The following is a 17,647-nucleotide window of genomic DNA, read 5'->3' on the forward strand; positions in this document are numbered from 1 at the left end:
TAAGACCACACTTGGACAAAGAATACTGGTAGTAGTCAGAACAAAGGCAGAGCACGTTAATTCTCTTCTGCTTCTTCCCTAGACTGAAATTCTTTTCCTGGGGGAAAAAAAAATCAAGTACGGGCTACCAGAGTAATGGAAGCCTTGCATATGAAGCATTATGGAGAATGGAAATTCACTTCTACCAAAACCATTCATGAACCCATGTGCACACACACACACACACACACACTGTGTGTAAAAGCTAAGAGTGTATGAGTTTCATCTTGGGAAGAGATTTCCAAGCAAAAATTTCAGTACAACTTTAAGAGGATCTTTCAGCCCGCCGGCTGTCTTTCCGCAAAACTCTTCTCAAGTTTTGCTTTCTTTCTGCAAAGAAAATGTCACATGGCCAAGAAACCTACAGGTAAGCAGCTAGGGTATCCTCATCTTCCTAATGGATGCAACATTTTCAGCAACATTTAAATTTTCCAGAAAAAGCATGCCAATAAAAAGCTGCCACCAAACTCCACGGGTTTTAGAAAATAGACGTAAACTTCCTTGATGTGAAGATGGAAGCAGAGACATTTGGCAAATGATCAAAACCTGCAGAATACCATTTTCTTCCCTCATTAATCGTGAAAAAGATAAAAGGATTGTTTTTAATAACACGATAAAATTATTCTGAAAAACATATTTCAGATGGGCTTCAAACAGCTCAGGCAAGTGGGAACTAATTTAAAAATGCAAATGAAACAAAGTAAGAGTCTAAGCAATAAAATGCTTTCTCTCCTCGTTACTCCTTTTATTTTTACCATTGCTTGTCCTTCAAACAAGATTACACAACTACTTCACCTGCCAATGAGAATGTTGTGACAAGAATGGAAGAGCAACAATTAACCAAGACCATATGTAGCATTTAAGATGCAAACGAATAACACCGTATTAAAATGTCAGGCGGTAACTTGTCAGTTAACATTTGACCAAGACAGATTCTGCTACATTTAATGTTCCAAAAAGTTTAACTCTCTTCCACCCAGACACCAAGCAAACACACGGGAGAGGTGCAAACGTAAATGCACAGCTACAGTACCAGGGAACAGCCCACTTCCTTCTAAGATTTTACAGAATGATCAGAGCTAAAGCTTCCCTCAATTCCTCTCCTTCCCACCTCTAACAGTTATTCTTCTCTTGCTTCTCATTTCTTCCAGATCCCCCATTTTTCCCCTACCTGGAAGAATTAATCAAACAAAGGAATAGCAAATACATCACTCAAGTGTATCTCTTGATCACATGCTACAGCATTCTAGAATGTTCCTATTATCCAGGTATGTCCATCACTCAGGGTAATCAGATGGTGGTGGAAGGGAGACGACCAGAATACTGCAGTCTATTGTATTAAAAATAGTAATTTCAGTGATTTGCTCCTAATAAACAGACATTATTTAGAGCAAAAGCCATTAAAAACTCTCAGAAATAAAACCAGCTATGAACAGTAAGGCAGCTTGTCTTTAATTTGCCTCTCTAAGACAGAGTTTAGATTTTGATACCGATTTGCCTCCCTTTCAAGGACCTAAAAAATTATGAAACAGTGGCCATGGAGCTCTGCCATCACTTGAAGTAAAAGATATATCAAGATTTCTCCTTTACATGGTATGAATACTAATACTAAGGTGATGTGCAATGCAAACGTAATTGTTGGTGGAGTAGGTACATATTTTCTGTCAAAAGTGTACTATAAGGTCATTCTCTCAGTGTTAATACATTAGGAAATATAAAGTTCAAGATTTTATGTCTATGGACATTCAAAGTACCATACCTCTGCTGCCACAGAAGTGCTAGATGAGTATTTCCTCTTGTTTGCATGTCAACGATTAAAAATGTCTATAACAGAACGTCACTTTCTTTTGTATACACAAATGTGTCCAGTTCTCTATTGATTTGTCAGTTTTATTATTTTATTTTTACACGAGGTTACAGACATAGACATGTTAGATCCCTGTCTAATGGCAGCTGAAATGACAGTGCCTGATTCAATCCAATCTGGGCAGTTGGACTAGATGATCATTGTAGGTTTCTATTCTATTCTATTCTATTCTATTCTATTCTATTCTATTCTATTCTATTCTATTCTATTCTATTCTATTCTATTCTATTCTATTCTAATTTACTGAGAGCAAAAAACATGCTGTGAGATCAGATCTTTAATTAAGACTGAAAAAAACAGTTCTCTTTGTATGCAATTTAAATAATAGCAAATGTATGGAAAATTCTTGCCCACATAAAATCAGTTAAAGCTATAAAGAAGTCCAAACACCAGTTAAATACAACTCCCAGATTCTATATTTTTTCTATATTTTTTTTTGTGGGTTGTCAGTTGCAACCCTTCTACATTTCAGGACAAATTCTTTCCTGGCAGCAGACACATGCCTGCAAGACTAAAAATCTATCTCAGTCAAGGGACCAGGAAAGTAAGGAAGTGAGGACTCGTGTAACAATACATGGCAATCCCCACTTAGGCAGAGCACAGCCAAGTGCCATTCTCAGCAGACCGTGAGCATTTCTGGCATGTGACATTCAGTCCATATTCCATTCCATGAAGATATTTCAGGAGAGTCACTTCAGTGTGACCCCTTTGTGGTTCTGCCTGGAGGACTCCCGTGGGATAATTCCCTGGAGGGAAGAGTGACTCCAAAAAGCTAGTTCATGTGCAAGGATTACCTCTTCCAGGTGCAAAAGCAGTCCATCCCAACAAGCACAAATTCAGGCAAAAAATGCCAACAGGCCTGCATGTTAGAACAAAGAGCTCCTACCTAAACTCAGACACAGAAAGGAAGTACATGGAGGCAGAAGCATGGACAGGTAGCCTGAGAGGAACACAGAGGCATTGTCTAAACATGCAGACTCATGGCTAGGAAAGCCAGAGCCTACCTGGAATCACACTGGCACCGCATGTCAAAAGCAAGAAGAGTTTCTCTGAGTACAGAGGTGGCTCAAAGAAGAGGGAAAATGTGGCCCAACTGCTGGGTGGTGCAGGGCTCCTGCTGACACAGGGCATCTTCTTCCCATCAGTCTTTACCAGCAAGTTTTGCCTTTAGGAACACCAGGTCCTGCAGACCTTCAGAATTCTGCAGCCGGGAAAATCTTCCTCATGCCAGATCAAGTGACTGAATATTTAGGCAAACTCCATCATTCCACGGACCCCGACGGGATGCATCCTTCGGGCTGATGTCATTTTGAGGGCACTCTTGATAATCTTAGAATCATCTTTGTGACTGTGACAAGTGCCTGAGGACTAGTGGAAAACAAATGTCACTCCTTTCCTCAGTTAGGGAAAGAAAGAGGATATGCAGGCAGCTAAGCCTCACCTTCATCCAAAGAGGTTGTTGAGTCTCCAGCCTTGGTGATATTCAAAGGTGTGCTGGGTGGGGTCAGGGGTAATTTGCTTGAGGTGACCCTGATCAGCAGATGGATTGGAGAATATGTTCTCCAGAGGTATCTTCCAAGCTTAGCCCTTTTCTGATTCTGAGGAGACCCTCGTTCAGCAGTACTGATTAAATATCCACGGAGTACAAAGGGAGTTCAGACAACTGGCTCGTGGGTCATCACTCGTCCAGGATCCAAACTAAACCCTGCCAAGGCCCGTGTGTTATATCTACTTATTTATGTGTTTTCTTCCTCTTCCATCTTGCCCCACAATCTTCTGAAGTTATACAGATTGATCAACCTCAGCTAGGCCTCCAATGTTCACTAACACGCCTCTACATTCTCTCACAGTTATTCACTTCTGTTACCTCTTCACGTATTCTATTCTCCTCATATTCCAAGCAGATAAAATGAAGACCCTAGCTTTGTTCCAGCTTCCCAAATATCATCTTCTCGGAAGATCAGTCTGAATGAAGCATGGAAATTTCCTTTTTGATGTGTTTATTATCTTATCATTATTTTGAAAATGTCCTACATTTTTCCACACATTTCAATTTAGTTCTGGCCCTTTCTCTAAATATCCAAAAATCCTTTAGAAGTATCTTGGATTGTCTTCTGTCATAACCTTGTACTTTTGCTCCCTGTGGATGAAGAGTGCTTTAAAAGGGCAAATTAGTCAGTTATTTTAACTTCCCTTCCCTCTCTTATTATTAGTTTTTGTGTATGCATTCCATTCATGCTTAATAAAAAGGAAAATAGCCTTTATGACACAACGTGCCATGTTTTACTTGGTATTTTATACTTATACTTCCTCAAAAGGTGTCTGGCTTCATTTAAACATTGAGACTTGAATTTTGAAAACAAGCACATTCGTTCTCTGCTCATGCTGCAGAGATTGGGCACAGTAAAGAGAGAAACTGGAATAGTTCCTTTTTGTGGAGTGGCCATAGAAATTGTTATTAATTCCCAGTCATAGCTGGGCAAATCCATTAAAGATGGCTAAGTTGACAAATGTCATTAATGTCACTGAAGAAAAATTTAAGACTTAAAAGAGTATTTTTGTTGTTCCTATGTGAATAGAAAGCAAAAAAGCTGAATTGTTAGGGAACTTTGGTGAGTTCTCAGGGCTGGCAATTAGATCACAAATAAGCAAACAGCTAATGACTTTGAAAAACAATGTATTTCATTCAGAGGACAATGAACACTTAGAGTATTTGCAGGCTTTAGCTGGGCAAAACACAACAGCATGTAGCTTTTGACAGCTCTCTTCTTATTTCTTTCTTGTTTTGATCTAAAAAATTCCTTTGTCCCTGCTTTTGCCAACTAAGTCTACTGTACTCTTTCGGCCCTCTTTGGAAAAGCAAACATCTTCAAGCAATTCGTCATTTCCCTTCACAATCTCATAATCGTACTTGGCATTTAATTCCTTTCCTCTTCTCTCACCATTTCACGTGAAAATCTTCTGTCAGGTCCTCTTAAACTTCCTGGCACTACCCAGAAGTGTCCTTGTCCCCATTCAGCCTCTTACACAAGCCTTCAGACTGTCTAGCACTCATTTCTGCAGCGCTACAGATTTTTGGTATTGCCAGGTCCCACTGCTCTGATTCCCACTGATGCAGAAGGCTGCTACATATATTTTCACAGGTACAAGGCAACCTGGTCAAATAACCTTTATCTTCACATAACTCTATTAGCACTCAGAACGTCTGGACTCAGCTAAAAAAAAACCCAACACATTTGCTTTTAAAAGTCTGCATTGATTTGTTCCAACATTTAAATCTCTGCTGCCTTTCTTTTTTCTTCTTCTTTCTAGGAATGTAACAACTGCCTGAACTAATAAGTTCAGTAGCATTTCTCTGGCAACAGACATTACTACATGCTTCAGTGAAAGCTGCAGGGAAAAAATGGTAGTTACAGGTAGTTACAGCTGTGCATAGAAAAGATTTATTCACAGTCCTTTAAATGAAAAACTGACTTCTGTCCCGAGACATGAGAAGAGACATTTGTTTACCCTGATAAGTACACTTGAAGATGTTAAAATAATGTATAAAAATTCAGTCAGTCTTATTTTTTGTAATAATATGGCAGGAGTTTAAGTTCCTTGCATTTTTGTGTGTCAGGTTCACACCTGTGAAGAAGTATAACTTCATTAGAATTACATAATTGCCTTTCATCATGTGGTTCCTGCTATCTGGAACTGCCTTTCAACATCTCTCTATACATCCTCACATTTATTTAGGTATTTACCCTCAGCACTTCAAACCTGAGCTGAAAGCAATTCACTTCTCTTGTCTCATCTCTGTACAGTTCTTCCAGTGATTAGCATATCATATTTGCATTTCACACTATTACTATCCAAACAGGTTTTATTACTGCTATCCAAACAGGTCTCATGTTTCAGGTTAAGTCTTACAGTAAAGGAAGTTTGTCCATGACAGCCCTTCTAATTCTGATTTCAGGCACATGATCACTGAAGAGCAGGAATATCATAATCAGTCTGCCACAGAAAAATGTGATTGTGTAACCAAAGGATCCTATCATGCTCTGAAGAAGGGCCAGAGGACTGTGAGGGGTAAACAAACTCTTAGAGGAACAGTGTTATGGAGAAAAAGATGAAGAGTGAATAGGTATCATGGGAAGAAGATAAAGTAGAACTGTTTCCACACAGAACATTGCTTAAAATACCTCTAACAAAGGGTTTGGGTATTTTTCAGACCAGCAATTAGAAGAGAAGAGAATTCAACTGATGAGTAAGTAGAATGTTCAGAAACTGCCAGGACTGGAGGGTCTTTTTTTGGGTCATCTTTAATTCAATGGAGAGAAAATTCTTGCTATGGCCCTTTTTCCTGACACTAAAACCTTTTTCTGGTTTGCTTTTTTTTTTGGTTTTTTTTTTTGTAGCCTTCTTCTCTCAGCATGTAAAATCCTGAAAGTTCTATCTCTGCTTGTATAATAATAATAATAATAATAATAACAGAAAAAATAATAATTGTTACAATACCACAACATCAACAAGCAATGCTAAAGTGAAAAGCTGCTGAAGTGATCAAAAGGAGGGGGTATGGACGAGACAGGCCACGTGATGGAGGAAGCAGGGCCTTGTTAGTATGAGCTGTCAGTACAAATCGAGGGCAGCTCATCTCAAGCTCACTCCTAACAATCCCAAGAAAGAGCAAGAAAATAAAAACTGCGACCAAATAAAAAAGAAGCCACTCAGTACACACTGATATTTAAGAAAGCTGTCTTCCCCTGAAACAGCTTTACTGAACAAGAGAAGCACCTTAGAGAGAAACACCAAATATACTCAAGACACCCAGAAACACTAGGAGACACCTGGAAGAGGAGTGGTCAGGAAATTCAAACAGAAACAGAAGAAGAGGGTACATTTGGTGATTCTGGGAAGGAGGAGGAAGCAGCTGCTCAATTAAGTTATCTCTGATATAGATAAAGAATGTTGAGATGAGAAGCATGAAGAAAGAGAATTCTGTAGGATGTTAATAGAACACCCACCTTTCTCTAGGAGAAGCCAAAGGAACTGCCTGGAATTACCATACAAATTACCCAGCCACATTTTACTGTAAACAAAAGCTGATCACCCACTTGCAGCCAGTCTCTTAAGGGGACCAGCGATCCTAGAGATGCTTTGCTACTTGTCGTCTGTCAGGTAACATTTCAAAGGGAACAAACAGATCAACGCTCTGGCATCTGTTAACAGTAGGAAATTAGTTGGGGGATATATATATATTCCCTTTCTTTCCATATGGTAGAAGCAGAAATGATAAGATGTGATTTAACAAGCCCTTGATGACACATCTGGTTTCACAGCACTTCTCTGGAGCTTTACCAAAACCTTGTTTTGCAGGGGTTTCCACACTACATTCTGGAATCTCATATGGGATTTGTTTCAGTTTAACATTTACACAACTCTAAATGTTTGCAGACATTTTCTGTCACTCAGTTCAAAATGTTCCCCTTCTTCCTCCTCTTCGTCACACTACTCCTCATTATGTCCTCTTAAACAAGCTGTGTATAATTCCTCTCCCTATTAGCTTATATATGCTTATGAAGAACAACATATGCCCAGTCTCTTAATGCTGACATTTAGCAGAACTCTACGCCTGGATGTATGTGTCTCTTTCCAGCTCCAGTCCTTGTAAATGGTATTTACAGGAAATAGAACTCCTCTGACTGCCTACACAACCCATTAGTATCTTAGTTTAGTCATCCCCATGGTTTAGTTTCTAGTTACAAGGATCACAACATCTTTGAATATAACTGCATAACACATTTTAATATTTCTACCATGTAAAGAGTAAAAAAAAAAAAAAGTTTCTTAATAACAAGAAAATAAGAAGAGGAAATGGAAAAGAGCAGGGGATAGAGAAAATGAATAGCTTCTCTGGCAAATCGACGCTCACAAAACCCTCGTCAAACCCTGATAGCGTCCCCTGTCTTGCACAATGAAACAATGTGCTTTGTCTGACCCACAGCGCCACATCTCCCATTGGAATCTTCTCCAGGGCAGCTTCCTCCCCAACAATCACACCAGCTGCTCAATGTGAGTCCTTCTGCCAAGAGGGAGGAATGGAAAGCCCGTTTAGGTAAGGCAGGAATGAGAAGGGCAAAAGTGAAACTGGGGAACTAGCAGGGCAGGATAAAAAAAGGCACGACACGTGAGTAAAAAGACAAGACTCCAGGACTCAAAAGCAAATCAAGTGAGAGAGAGAAGTAGAAACCTCGGGACTCGTTTGCAGGGGTCTCCTCACCTGACTGGCTGGTGCTAACATTGATGGTGGCAAAGTGGGGCGCTTCTGAACTCAGCTCGGTGACCAGGTTGACGGCCTGGATCTCGAAGGTGTAGTGCACGCGGGCCAGCAGGTTGGACACCTGGACGCGGCTCTCGGTGAGCCCCACCTGGCGCGGCTCGAACTGCACGCTGTCCCCGCAGCGCACGCACGGCCCCGCCGAGCCCGCCGGGCACACCTTGCAGATCACGTTGAAGAAAACATCCTTGCGGCCGCCCAGGTCCTTCGGCAGCCGCCAGGTCAGCAGCACGTTGGAGCCGACGATTTCGTAGCTGAGGTCACGAGGAGCAGAGGGGATGCCTAGGAAAAAGAACAAAGGATCAAAATCCCATGAAAGAACGGGAGAGACATGAGGAAAGGCAGGAGGCAAAGCAAAGGGAAAAGAATGGAAAAACAAGTTGCTTTTCCTTCTCGTTCTTACTCTTTAGTTGTTTCTTTGAGAGAGGTTAAGAAAAACATACACTTTGCTACACCAAGCACACACATTAACAAAGGAACAACTGTATCAGCACATTTTAGACAAACAAAATTACAAAGAAGAGTTTTTGTTTCAAGGTGTGACTTTTTCATTTCCCTAAAAGAACAGCCATTGTTTAGAGAAGTGCCAATCCCTTGAAATTTTAAACTTTACACAAGCTCAGTAAAGACTTCTCTCTACTGAGACCTGTAATTCTCTCCTTTGGCATCTAATATCTCTGAACTTTCTCAGACTTCAGTTAACCTGTTGTGTCTGTTCCAGGAACTGGACACCAGTTTTGCCTGCAGTTATTCGTGGTGCCAGCCAGATTCCTCAATGGCACCAGAGGTAAACTCTGACTGCTGAAAAACTGCCCATTCTGTGCATCCAACACTTCCTTTGATGGCACCGAGACAGTGAAGAGGAGGAGGAAAATGCAGAGGGCGAGAAGAAGGAATGGGAATGAGAATGGGACAAGACACTGTAGCCAAGAAGAGAAAAGTTCAGAAAGGTAGAAGCAGGCAGCAGAATTGTACTGCAAAACCTGGGCACAGACACAAAGCAAGACGGGAAGGGGAGGGACAGAGAGGCTGAGCTCAGTAACAGAGAGGGGTAAGGGAAATTATTTACAGAGCATTATTTACAGAACATTTCCCTCTGAAGGCTGTAATGAAACCCAAGAATCCTCATTCTCACTATTACTCTGCAGTCAGGTGCAGGAGCAAAGGGAAGTTTTGGGTTATTTCAAAGGTCTTGAGAAGAGGGGAACTGAACTCCCCTCAAATCATTTGGGCACATTCTCTCTCATTAAATGCCCTTCTCACTTTCAAACACTTCATCCAAACGCTTACCAGTGCAGGGGGCATCAGAATTGTCTGAAGCAGATCGATAGTACCGGTTCTGACACACACATTCCTGGGATCCTGGCAGTGGAGCATGGCTGTGGGCAGGGCACGGATGGCAGGGGTCATCTCCCACAGATACTTTAAAGAAACCAGGGGCACAAGCTAAGAGAGGGAAAATAAGAGAGGCAAAAGGAGGAAAATCATTAATTCAGATTTCAGAAACACTGTAATCTTATTTACATTTAACTTGTGCTGCTACTGCTGGGAAAAGTTATTGCATAGAGCTACTACTGGTTTTGGTTCTTTATAGAGCATATTTTGTTCAACTTGCCATTTCAAAACAGTTGATTTTATTCTATATGCAAGTGCTTAAATTGATTCACTGGCAGATGAAAGAGAACCAGTCCTTAGACAGCTTTGGCCACCTCGAATAATTCTCTTCTCATTATTCACTCAAAAAGCTTTTAAATTGGAGAAACCAAGGAGCCCAGCCAAGTGATTTGTCATGAAATATCAAACAGTGACCCACACCTCCTTCCCCCCACCCAACACAGCCACAAAATTGGATTTTTTATGCTGCCTGCAACAGTTTCATTGCTTAAAGTAATATACACTACCATTGCTGATTTTGCATGAAAACTAAGAGCAGACACTACGACTGGCACTCCTATTTTTTTTCCTGTAGGTCTGAAAACTTCCCAGTAATGGATAAAAGCATGTTAATTAGTCAAATTTAATCTGCAAATGCATAGGAACATGTATATGCAACAAGCTGAAACAAGGATGGAAATCCATCCTACAGGGAAAGAAAACAAAAAAATAATTTATTAACCATATGGGAGTATGGTACATTCTAGGTTTGGCAAAGATGCCTAATTGGAGAAGCTAGGACCTTATATTGAAGTGCTAGGATACAGCTTTTACTGCTTTGTATGTATGTTTTCTATATCTGATTTTCTATATAGATAGATGCAGCTTTTCTAGATTTTATGGACTAACAAGCTCAGGTGAAAGTTCATTTGCAGCTGACACTTGGTTTATTAACTTCACAATAAAGAGCATTTACAAGGAATGGGAAAGTTTCAGATAGGCCCCAGATAAGCATTTGATGTCCAAAGACACAAGGGACAACTGTTCTAACTGTTACCATAAGCAGAATATTCCAAAGGATTGAGGATAGCAAAAAGTTACCTAAAAAAAGCAAAACAAGAGAAGAATATTGTATAGAGGCATTATATGAAATTAGGATCATATGTGTTCAATTCTCTTTGTGGCTACAGGCACAGTCCAGAAATAACAGCCAACAACATCTGTGGAGTCCCATCAGGTTTATGCCTCTTATATTACTTCATCTTCTCTGTCAAAATTCTTCTTGGATGCAGAGCAACCTCCACATGTACACAGAAAAGAGTGGTAAGTCCTGGAAAAATTCAGACCATAAAGAGACTTCAATAACTCTGAATGATAGCTATTAGAAAGGGGAACACTGTTTCTTTCCAGCACTCAAAAAATGACAACATTCAGTGTGTGATACATTGTCATTTGGAAAGGAAAGGGGAAGAAGAGACTGTAATTTTTCATGTGATGGATGATGGTAAGAAAAGTGCAACTGCCTTTGCCTTCAGGCCTTTATCCAGCAGAAAATCAAATTACTCCCATACGGAGAGATATGTCCATATGTTTGCACGGACAAAAATGAGTATGTAAGATTTTATCTACCTTATAAATTATTCGCCTTTCTCTCCGTTTTAGGCCTTCTTAACAGCCACAGATGTAGAATATAATATTTACACTTCTTGGCAGATGCACCTGTATTGAAATTACGAGTAGTATGAACAGGAAGTTCTCATCCAACACACTGCATAGTCATTCAACCAAAATTTCAGGACTCTTTCTTTCTTTATTTGTTTCAAGTTTGAGGATACTGAACTTAATGTGAATGTCTTGATTTTCTTAAAAGCAATGTCTCGTATGGCTTTTGAGGTTTACCTGTGAAAAACTAGATGGAGCTCAGAGCTGACAGCTGGAACTAGCCTCCCATTCAGAGGCACTGATCTTCAAGGGGGACTACAACCACCCGACTATACTGGAGGAGGAACACAGCAGGGCATAAGCATTCCAGGAAGTTCCTGGAAAGGACTGGGAATTACTTCCTGACCCAAGCAACAGAGGAGCCCCCTGGACGTGATGCTCACAAAAAAGGAAGGGCTCACGGGTGATGTGAAGGCTGAAGGCAGCCTTGGCTACAGTGATCGTGACATGGTGGAGTTCAAGATCCAGAGTGCAGTGACCACAGCAAAATACAAGCTCACAACACTGAACTCTGGGAGAGCAGATGTGACCACCTGGGTGACCTGGAGGACTCCCGTGGGATAATTCCCTGGAGGGAAGAGTGACTCCAAAAAGCTAGTTCATGTGCAAGGATTACCTCTTCCAGGTGCAAAAGCAGTCCATCCCAACAAGCACAAATTCAGGCAAAAAATGCCAACAGGCCTGCATGTTAAAACAAGGAGCTCCTACCTAAACTCAGACACAGAAAGGAAGTACATGGAGGCAGAAGCATGGACAGGTAGCCTGAGAGGAACACAGAGGAATTGTCCAAACACGTAGACACATGGCTAGGAAAGCCAGAGCCTAGCTGGAATCACACCTGGTACAGGATGTCAAAAGTGAGAAGGGTTTTTCTAAGAACAGAAGTGTCCCAAGGAAGACTAGAGAAAATGTGGGTCAAATGTTGGGTGACACAGGATAAGTTCTTCACATTAGTCATTGCTAGCAAGCCCAATCTTTAGCAACTCTAGGTCCTGGAAACCTTGAGGAATTCTGCAGCAAGGAAGATGATCTTTGCCTTCTACTCAGCTTTGGTGAGGGTGCACTTGGAGTTCTGTGTCGAGTTCTGGGCTTCCCAGTACACTAGAGCCATTAGCATATTGGAGAGAATCCAGCAGAGGGCCATAACGATGGTGAAGGGTATGGAGTATTTCCCACAGGAAGAGAGGCTGATAGAGATGGGACTGCTCAGCCTGGAGAGGAGAAGGCTTCCAGCAATCTCATGAATGAGCAGAAATAGTTGAAGGGAGGAAGCAAAGAAGACAGAGCCAGGTTGTTTTCAGTGTTTCTCAGTGACAGGCCCAGAGGTGAATAGCACAAACTGAAACACAAGAGGTTCCCACTCAACACAAGAAAACTATTTTTTACTATGAGGGTGACTGAGCCCTGAAGCAGGTTATCCAGAGGGGCTGTAGAATCTCCTTCCCTAGAAAAATTCGAAAATAGTCTGGCTCTAGTGCTGGAATACTTCCTAGAGATGACCCTGCTTGTGCAGGGTGGGGGTTAAGGTGTACTCGAGAGATCTCTTCCAAGTTCAACTATTCCGTGTTTTCCCTTAAACATAAGCCAATTAAAATGTGTGGATAGAACCTTGTGGTCTTGGTTGCCTCACTGCCAGATCATTCATCACATAGATGATTGTGGGTGGGTGGACAGGGAACAATGAATGGCAAGTTCTTGACACTAAACTGTATCTCATTTCAGATGTTCAGAAGTGAAATGAGAATAGGACTGTCAGGGTCCCTCTGAGGGAGGGGCCTGAGAAAAGACTTTAAACAAGACAGAAAAGTGTAAAGAAAAGCAGTAAGGAAGAGATTCATCTGCCTGGTTCCACTCACATCACAGAAATTGCACCTGAAGAACTATGGAGTGGAATACTGAGCAACTTAGGAGGGAAGATCTCTCCACAGTGATTATTTTTTATTGTCTAGTGAAAAAAATAATTACTACATAAATCTATAATCTCACGTTGTTATTTCCAGAAGGGATGGCAGATACAGAGAAACAATCGTGCTTTGAAACTCTCATTCTGCCTCTGGGTATTTCTATTTCCAGAAGAAAAACAGCAAAATGAAATCATATAGCATACTGCAAGCAAAGCAGATCTACAGTGATTAAACATGATTCACATCTCTCTCACCTTCTTAATAAAATATAGTTGGAAAAAGAATACTATAGCCTAAATTTTGTTGTTGCTTATATTTTACATCTGTAATTTTGGCCAAAACAGCTGGACTGAATAAAACAGACACTAACTGGCCTCCAGCTACAAGAAGCTGAAACACAGCCTCCAAAAGCAGGCACTGCAGCTTTCTGCTTCACAAACTTTCACTTCCACCATCCCAAACTTTCTGCTTCCACCTGAAATCTGCCTCTGCATCCAGTCAGAGAGCTGCTTACCTTCATAAGCACCTTTATCCCTTTCCAAAATTGCCTAAGATAGGCTGCCCACAGCACTCAGGACTTTAGCCCACAGATAGCAATAATAATTGTTCCCAGGACATGGAGCTTTTCCTGGCATTGCCTCAGTTCAATCACTATAAATAGTATACCGAAGGTCGAGTCAGGAGGAAAGAGAAAAAAATTCCCTGGCAATCTAAATAGGCAAAAGCCACTTCCTTTTATTCAAGCAGTTACAGTGAGCCTAGGGCTGCCTTTGCACACACAGACAGAATCCATCTCTCTTTTTTTTTTCTGAATGATCTTACCTTGCATTCCCTTCTTACTGCAGCTCATGGCATCAGGTCCACGTGCTGTGGTCCTACAGCCTCTGCAGATGACTGTGCTCACTGGAGACAGTCATAACAAACACTCAGACTGAAAGAGGGCCCACTGTCACCAGGACTAGTATGTTTTCCTTCAGTGAATACTACCACTTTCATCCCTGAACAAGAGCAGCTTCTCCTGAAACACCTCCACTGTGTTCCTGCAGAACAACTTCACACAAAACATAAACACCAGCCAAGCCACAGACCTGGTCACTGATGACAGCACAGCTTACCATCCTCCAGCACCAGGACTTTCCAAGAAAACACAGATCCAGCTCTGATTGATTCACAATATCCAATGCAAGGACAGAGGGCTGCAGAGCTAGCACCTCAGGGGCAGAGCAAGCTGCCACTTCCCATCAAGTCAAGCCTGCTGTGAAAGGAGAAGGCAGAGCTTGGAGTGCGCAAGCGCTTTTCCCTCAGCTTGTCTCAGTCATTTTTCATATCTTGGCACAGTGTCAGAATGCCACAACAGCTCAGCTGGGCACAGCTCATCTCAGACACTGACCCAGATTTCCTCAGCTCCCCCTGCAACGCTCAGCCTGTGTTTGCCTGACTGCTCAGTGGAGACAAGTTCCACCCGGGAGTCCAGAGGAGCAGCTTCTGACAGACTTCTAGCAATAACTAACAGCAAAGCCAGCAGAGCAAAGTGCTGGAATCATGAAGGGGTAGTGGGGAGAGTGGTAAAGAAAATAAAAATGAAGAGACAACAGACCAAGAACTGAAGAGGTAGAGAAAGAGGCATTAAATACTCACTCAGACAGTAAGGGAAGAGACTTAATATTTGGAGAACTAAACAAAATGCAGCAAGGGAAAAAGGATCAAGAAAGGCAGTTGGGAACTTCAACAGAGCTTTAGGCACACCCAGCAGTGACTTTAGGGAATGTGATACAGGTGACATTGACTTTTTGTATGCAGTTATGACTTGGAACTGAACTGGGACACTAGAAGACATTTGGAAAAGTATAAAATTGCTCTCTTCTTGATTGAGACAACTGATCTGTTTCTTATATGGGAGTTCTGCTCCCAGGTGTACTGTGGGGCAGCAAGAATAAATACTAGATGTGAGAGCATTGAAAATGAACAGTGTCAAAGCTGGCACTAGAGTCAAACAGGGAAGGATGAATGGACACAGACTATTTTGAGGCCTATGGAAAACTGGATGTGCAGAGCTACAGAGGTCCTCAAATAAGAATGAGTCTAGGCAAAGGGATGGAGTTTGGCACTTAGAGGGCAGGATGATGGAAAGGAGTTAGCAACTGGTAATATCGTAGAAATATGTAGACATTTAGACATTTCTCAAACTGCTAGAAAGACAGCATAATTAGCATGCAGAAAACACACTAGAAAATAAAAATTGTAGTGTATTTTAAATAAAGCACTTCTCCCCCCTGCCTGCCCCCCATGAATATATCTGTGGCTATGTTATGGTGGCAGTAAATTCCTACTGGGCCAGGCTATTCCACAGTGACTGCTACTGTGCATCTTGCATCTTGTTCTGAATAAGGTGGGATCAGCCAGGGATAGAAGCAAGGCAGAGTGATGCAATAGGGCCCTGGCTTGATCTAGAGTTTCACAGTTACTACAACTGTTTGGGTGGGGAAGAGAGAGTGGAAAATGAAAGAAACATAAGGAGAGAAAAGTGTGTCTTTTGAGTCTTACAGAAGAGCATCAAATCAACTGAGATAAAATAAATTAAGTGACTAAGAACTCTTTCCTGCTTAACTGTTGATAGGAGATCAGTTGAGTAAGGGATTTTTTAGGTAAAAGAGGTGGAGCTGAAGCAATTACTGGCTAATTATATATATGGGAGAACTGCCAGGGAATGGGTTGTGTGAGGAAAAAAAAGGCAAAAACACAAGAGGAAAGATTTGGGCAGGGTAGGACAGCATGAGTAGACAGCAAGCACTTGATATAGGAAAAGAAGCAAACTACTTGAAAAGCGTCAAAATGTTTGTGCAAGAAGCAGAAGAAGGCTGGAAAGCTAATGAAAGGAGCAATATGGAAGAAAAAAATGGAAAACGGTAATCTACATCAAGGCACCAAACATTATTGTCAACTGTGAGTTTACCTTGAAATTAAATCTCTTAACCAGGAGAGCCTAAGACTCTGGGTTTGTTAATTTTGAAGCAGAGCAGGCTGTGGGGCGGGAGCTTATGGCTGTCATCAGCCACCTAATGGGAGGATATGAAGCAGGTGTAGGAGTGAGGTGGCAGAACATGAGATAACAGACACAAGTTGTAATAACCTCTTACTACATCTTACTAAACTCCTCTTCTACATAGGAAAAAGTAATTTCACCATGGGTGTTGTCAAATATTGGAACAGTTGCCCAGGGACATTGTGTAATCTTCATCTTCAGTAATAACTAAAACTAGACTAGAACAGGCCTTGAGTGACCTAACCCAATTTGGTCCTGCTTTGAGCATGGGGCTGGAGCAGATGACTTTCACAAGTCCTTGCAATGTAAATTATCCTGTAGTTTTAAAGGAAGCATTCTTTAAGTGATTATAATTTAAGAAGAGCTTATTGTGCACTTTTTAAACTTTGCTATAAGGATGTGCTTATTTTTCGCAGACTATTGAATCTTTTACTTCAATATAAATCTTAACGTTCTTTTAGCCTCACAGACTGAAAAATGTTTATCCAAGCTGGTGAGAAAGGGCATTTTTTAATAACACAAAAATAACCATGCAATATTCTTCCCAAATGAGACCTCCAACAGATCTGTGCACAGTAGCTTAATCCTGTAGTTATCAGTAACACACAAGTGATTCCTTCTGCAATCAGAAGAGACTGTTTCTAGCCAAAGGATATGGGCAATTTTATGGAATCCTTACAGTTACTACAGATGATAGGCAGACCTTTTGCTTGCTAAATACTCTTAGAAACAAACATCCAGAGAAAGAAGAGAGGAGAGGCAGCCATGTGGATGGCTAACCTTGGTAAACACCCAAATGTCTACCCAGCCACCCTCTTACTCTCCCTCCTCAGCAAGACATTGGGAAAAAACTGGATGAGAAAGCTCGTGGGCAGAGGTAAAGAAGTTATAAAGAACAGGGAGCTTGTTTACCAATTACTATCGCAGGCAAAACAGACTTGGCTTGGGGAAATGTAATTTATTGCTGATTAACATAGATTTGGGTAATGAGAAAACAAAAACAAACATTAAGCCAAACACCTTTCCTCCTCCCTCTCCCAAGTACAGCTTAACGCTTTTCACTCCAAACTTGTTCCTTCCTCCTCTTTCTGGCTGGTGTTTTCTGCCTCTGGTTAAGTATGTTTGTACAGAGGTGCCACACACATGGCTAATCAGCTCAGCTCTGTTCAGAGCTCTGTCCCTCTTTATTTGGAAGTCAGCTTAGCACTTTATCAGGCTGTCATTCCTGTTCTTGTTTTGGTTTACACTGTCATTTTTGAAATATTTTTTAAAATGTCCCACTCATAAATTCTAAATATTATTTTCAAAAGCACCTGGTAATTTAAATTCTATATGATTTTGTAAGGCAACCTGTGTGTATACATCTACAGAAAGAA

The 17,647-nt window shown here is 41.2% G+C and overlaps 1 protein-coding gene across 3 annotated transcripts in view; it reads right to left on the minus strand.

The window, feature by feature from the left end:
* LOC106863056 (ephrin type-B receptor 5) overlaps positions 1-17,647 on the minus strand; it is a 64,514-nt gene that overhangs the window by 11,859 nt on the left and 35,008 nt on the right. For all 3 annotated transcript variants that reach the window (XR_015801262.1, XM_014892377.2, XM_014892378.2), the window contains exons 5-6: positions 9,519-9,674; positions 8,172-8,510 (exon numbers count right to left, since the gene is read on the minus strand). Coding sequence is in view for 2 of the 3 variants with exons in the window: in XM_014892377.2 (XP_014747863.1) it covers positions 8,172-8,510; positions 9,519-9,674 (495 nt within the window). In the remaining variant the exon portion in view is untranslated. The remainder of the gene's footprint in view (positions 1-8,171; positions 8,511-9,518; positions 9,675-17,647) is intronic.

This window comes from Sturnus vulgaris, chromosome 2 (genome assembly GCF_052056855.1).
Source record: "Sturnus vulgaris isolate bStuVul1 chromosome 2, bStuVul1.hap1, whole genome shotgun sequence".
Lineage (NCBI taxonomy): Eukaryota > Metazoa > Chordata > Aves > Passeriformes > Sturnidae > Sturnus > Sturnus vulgaris.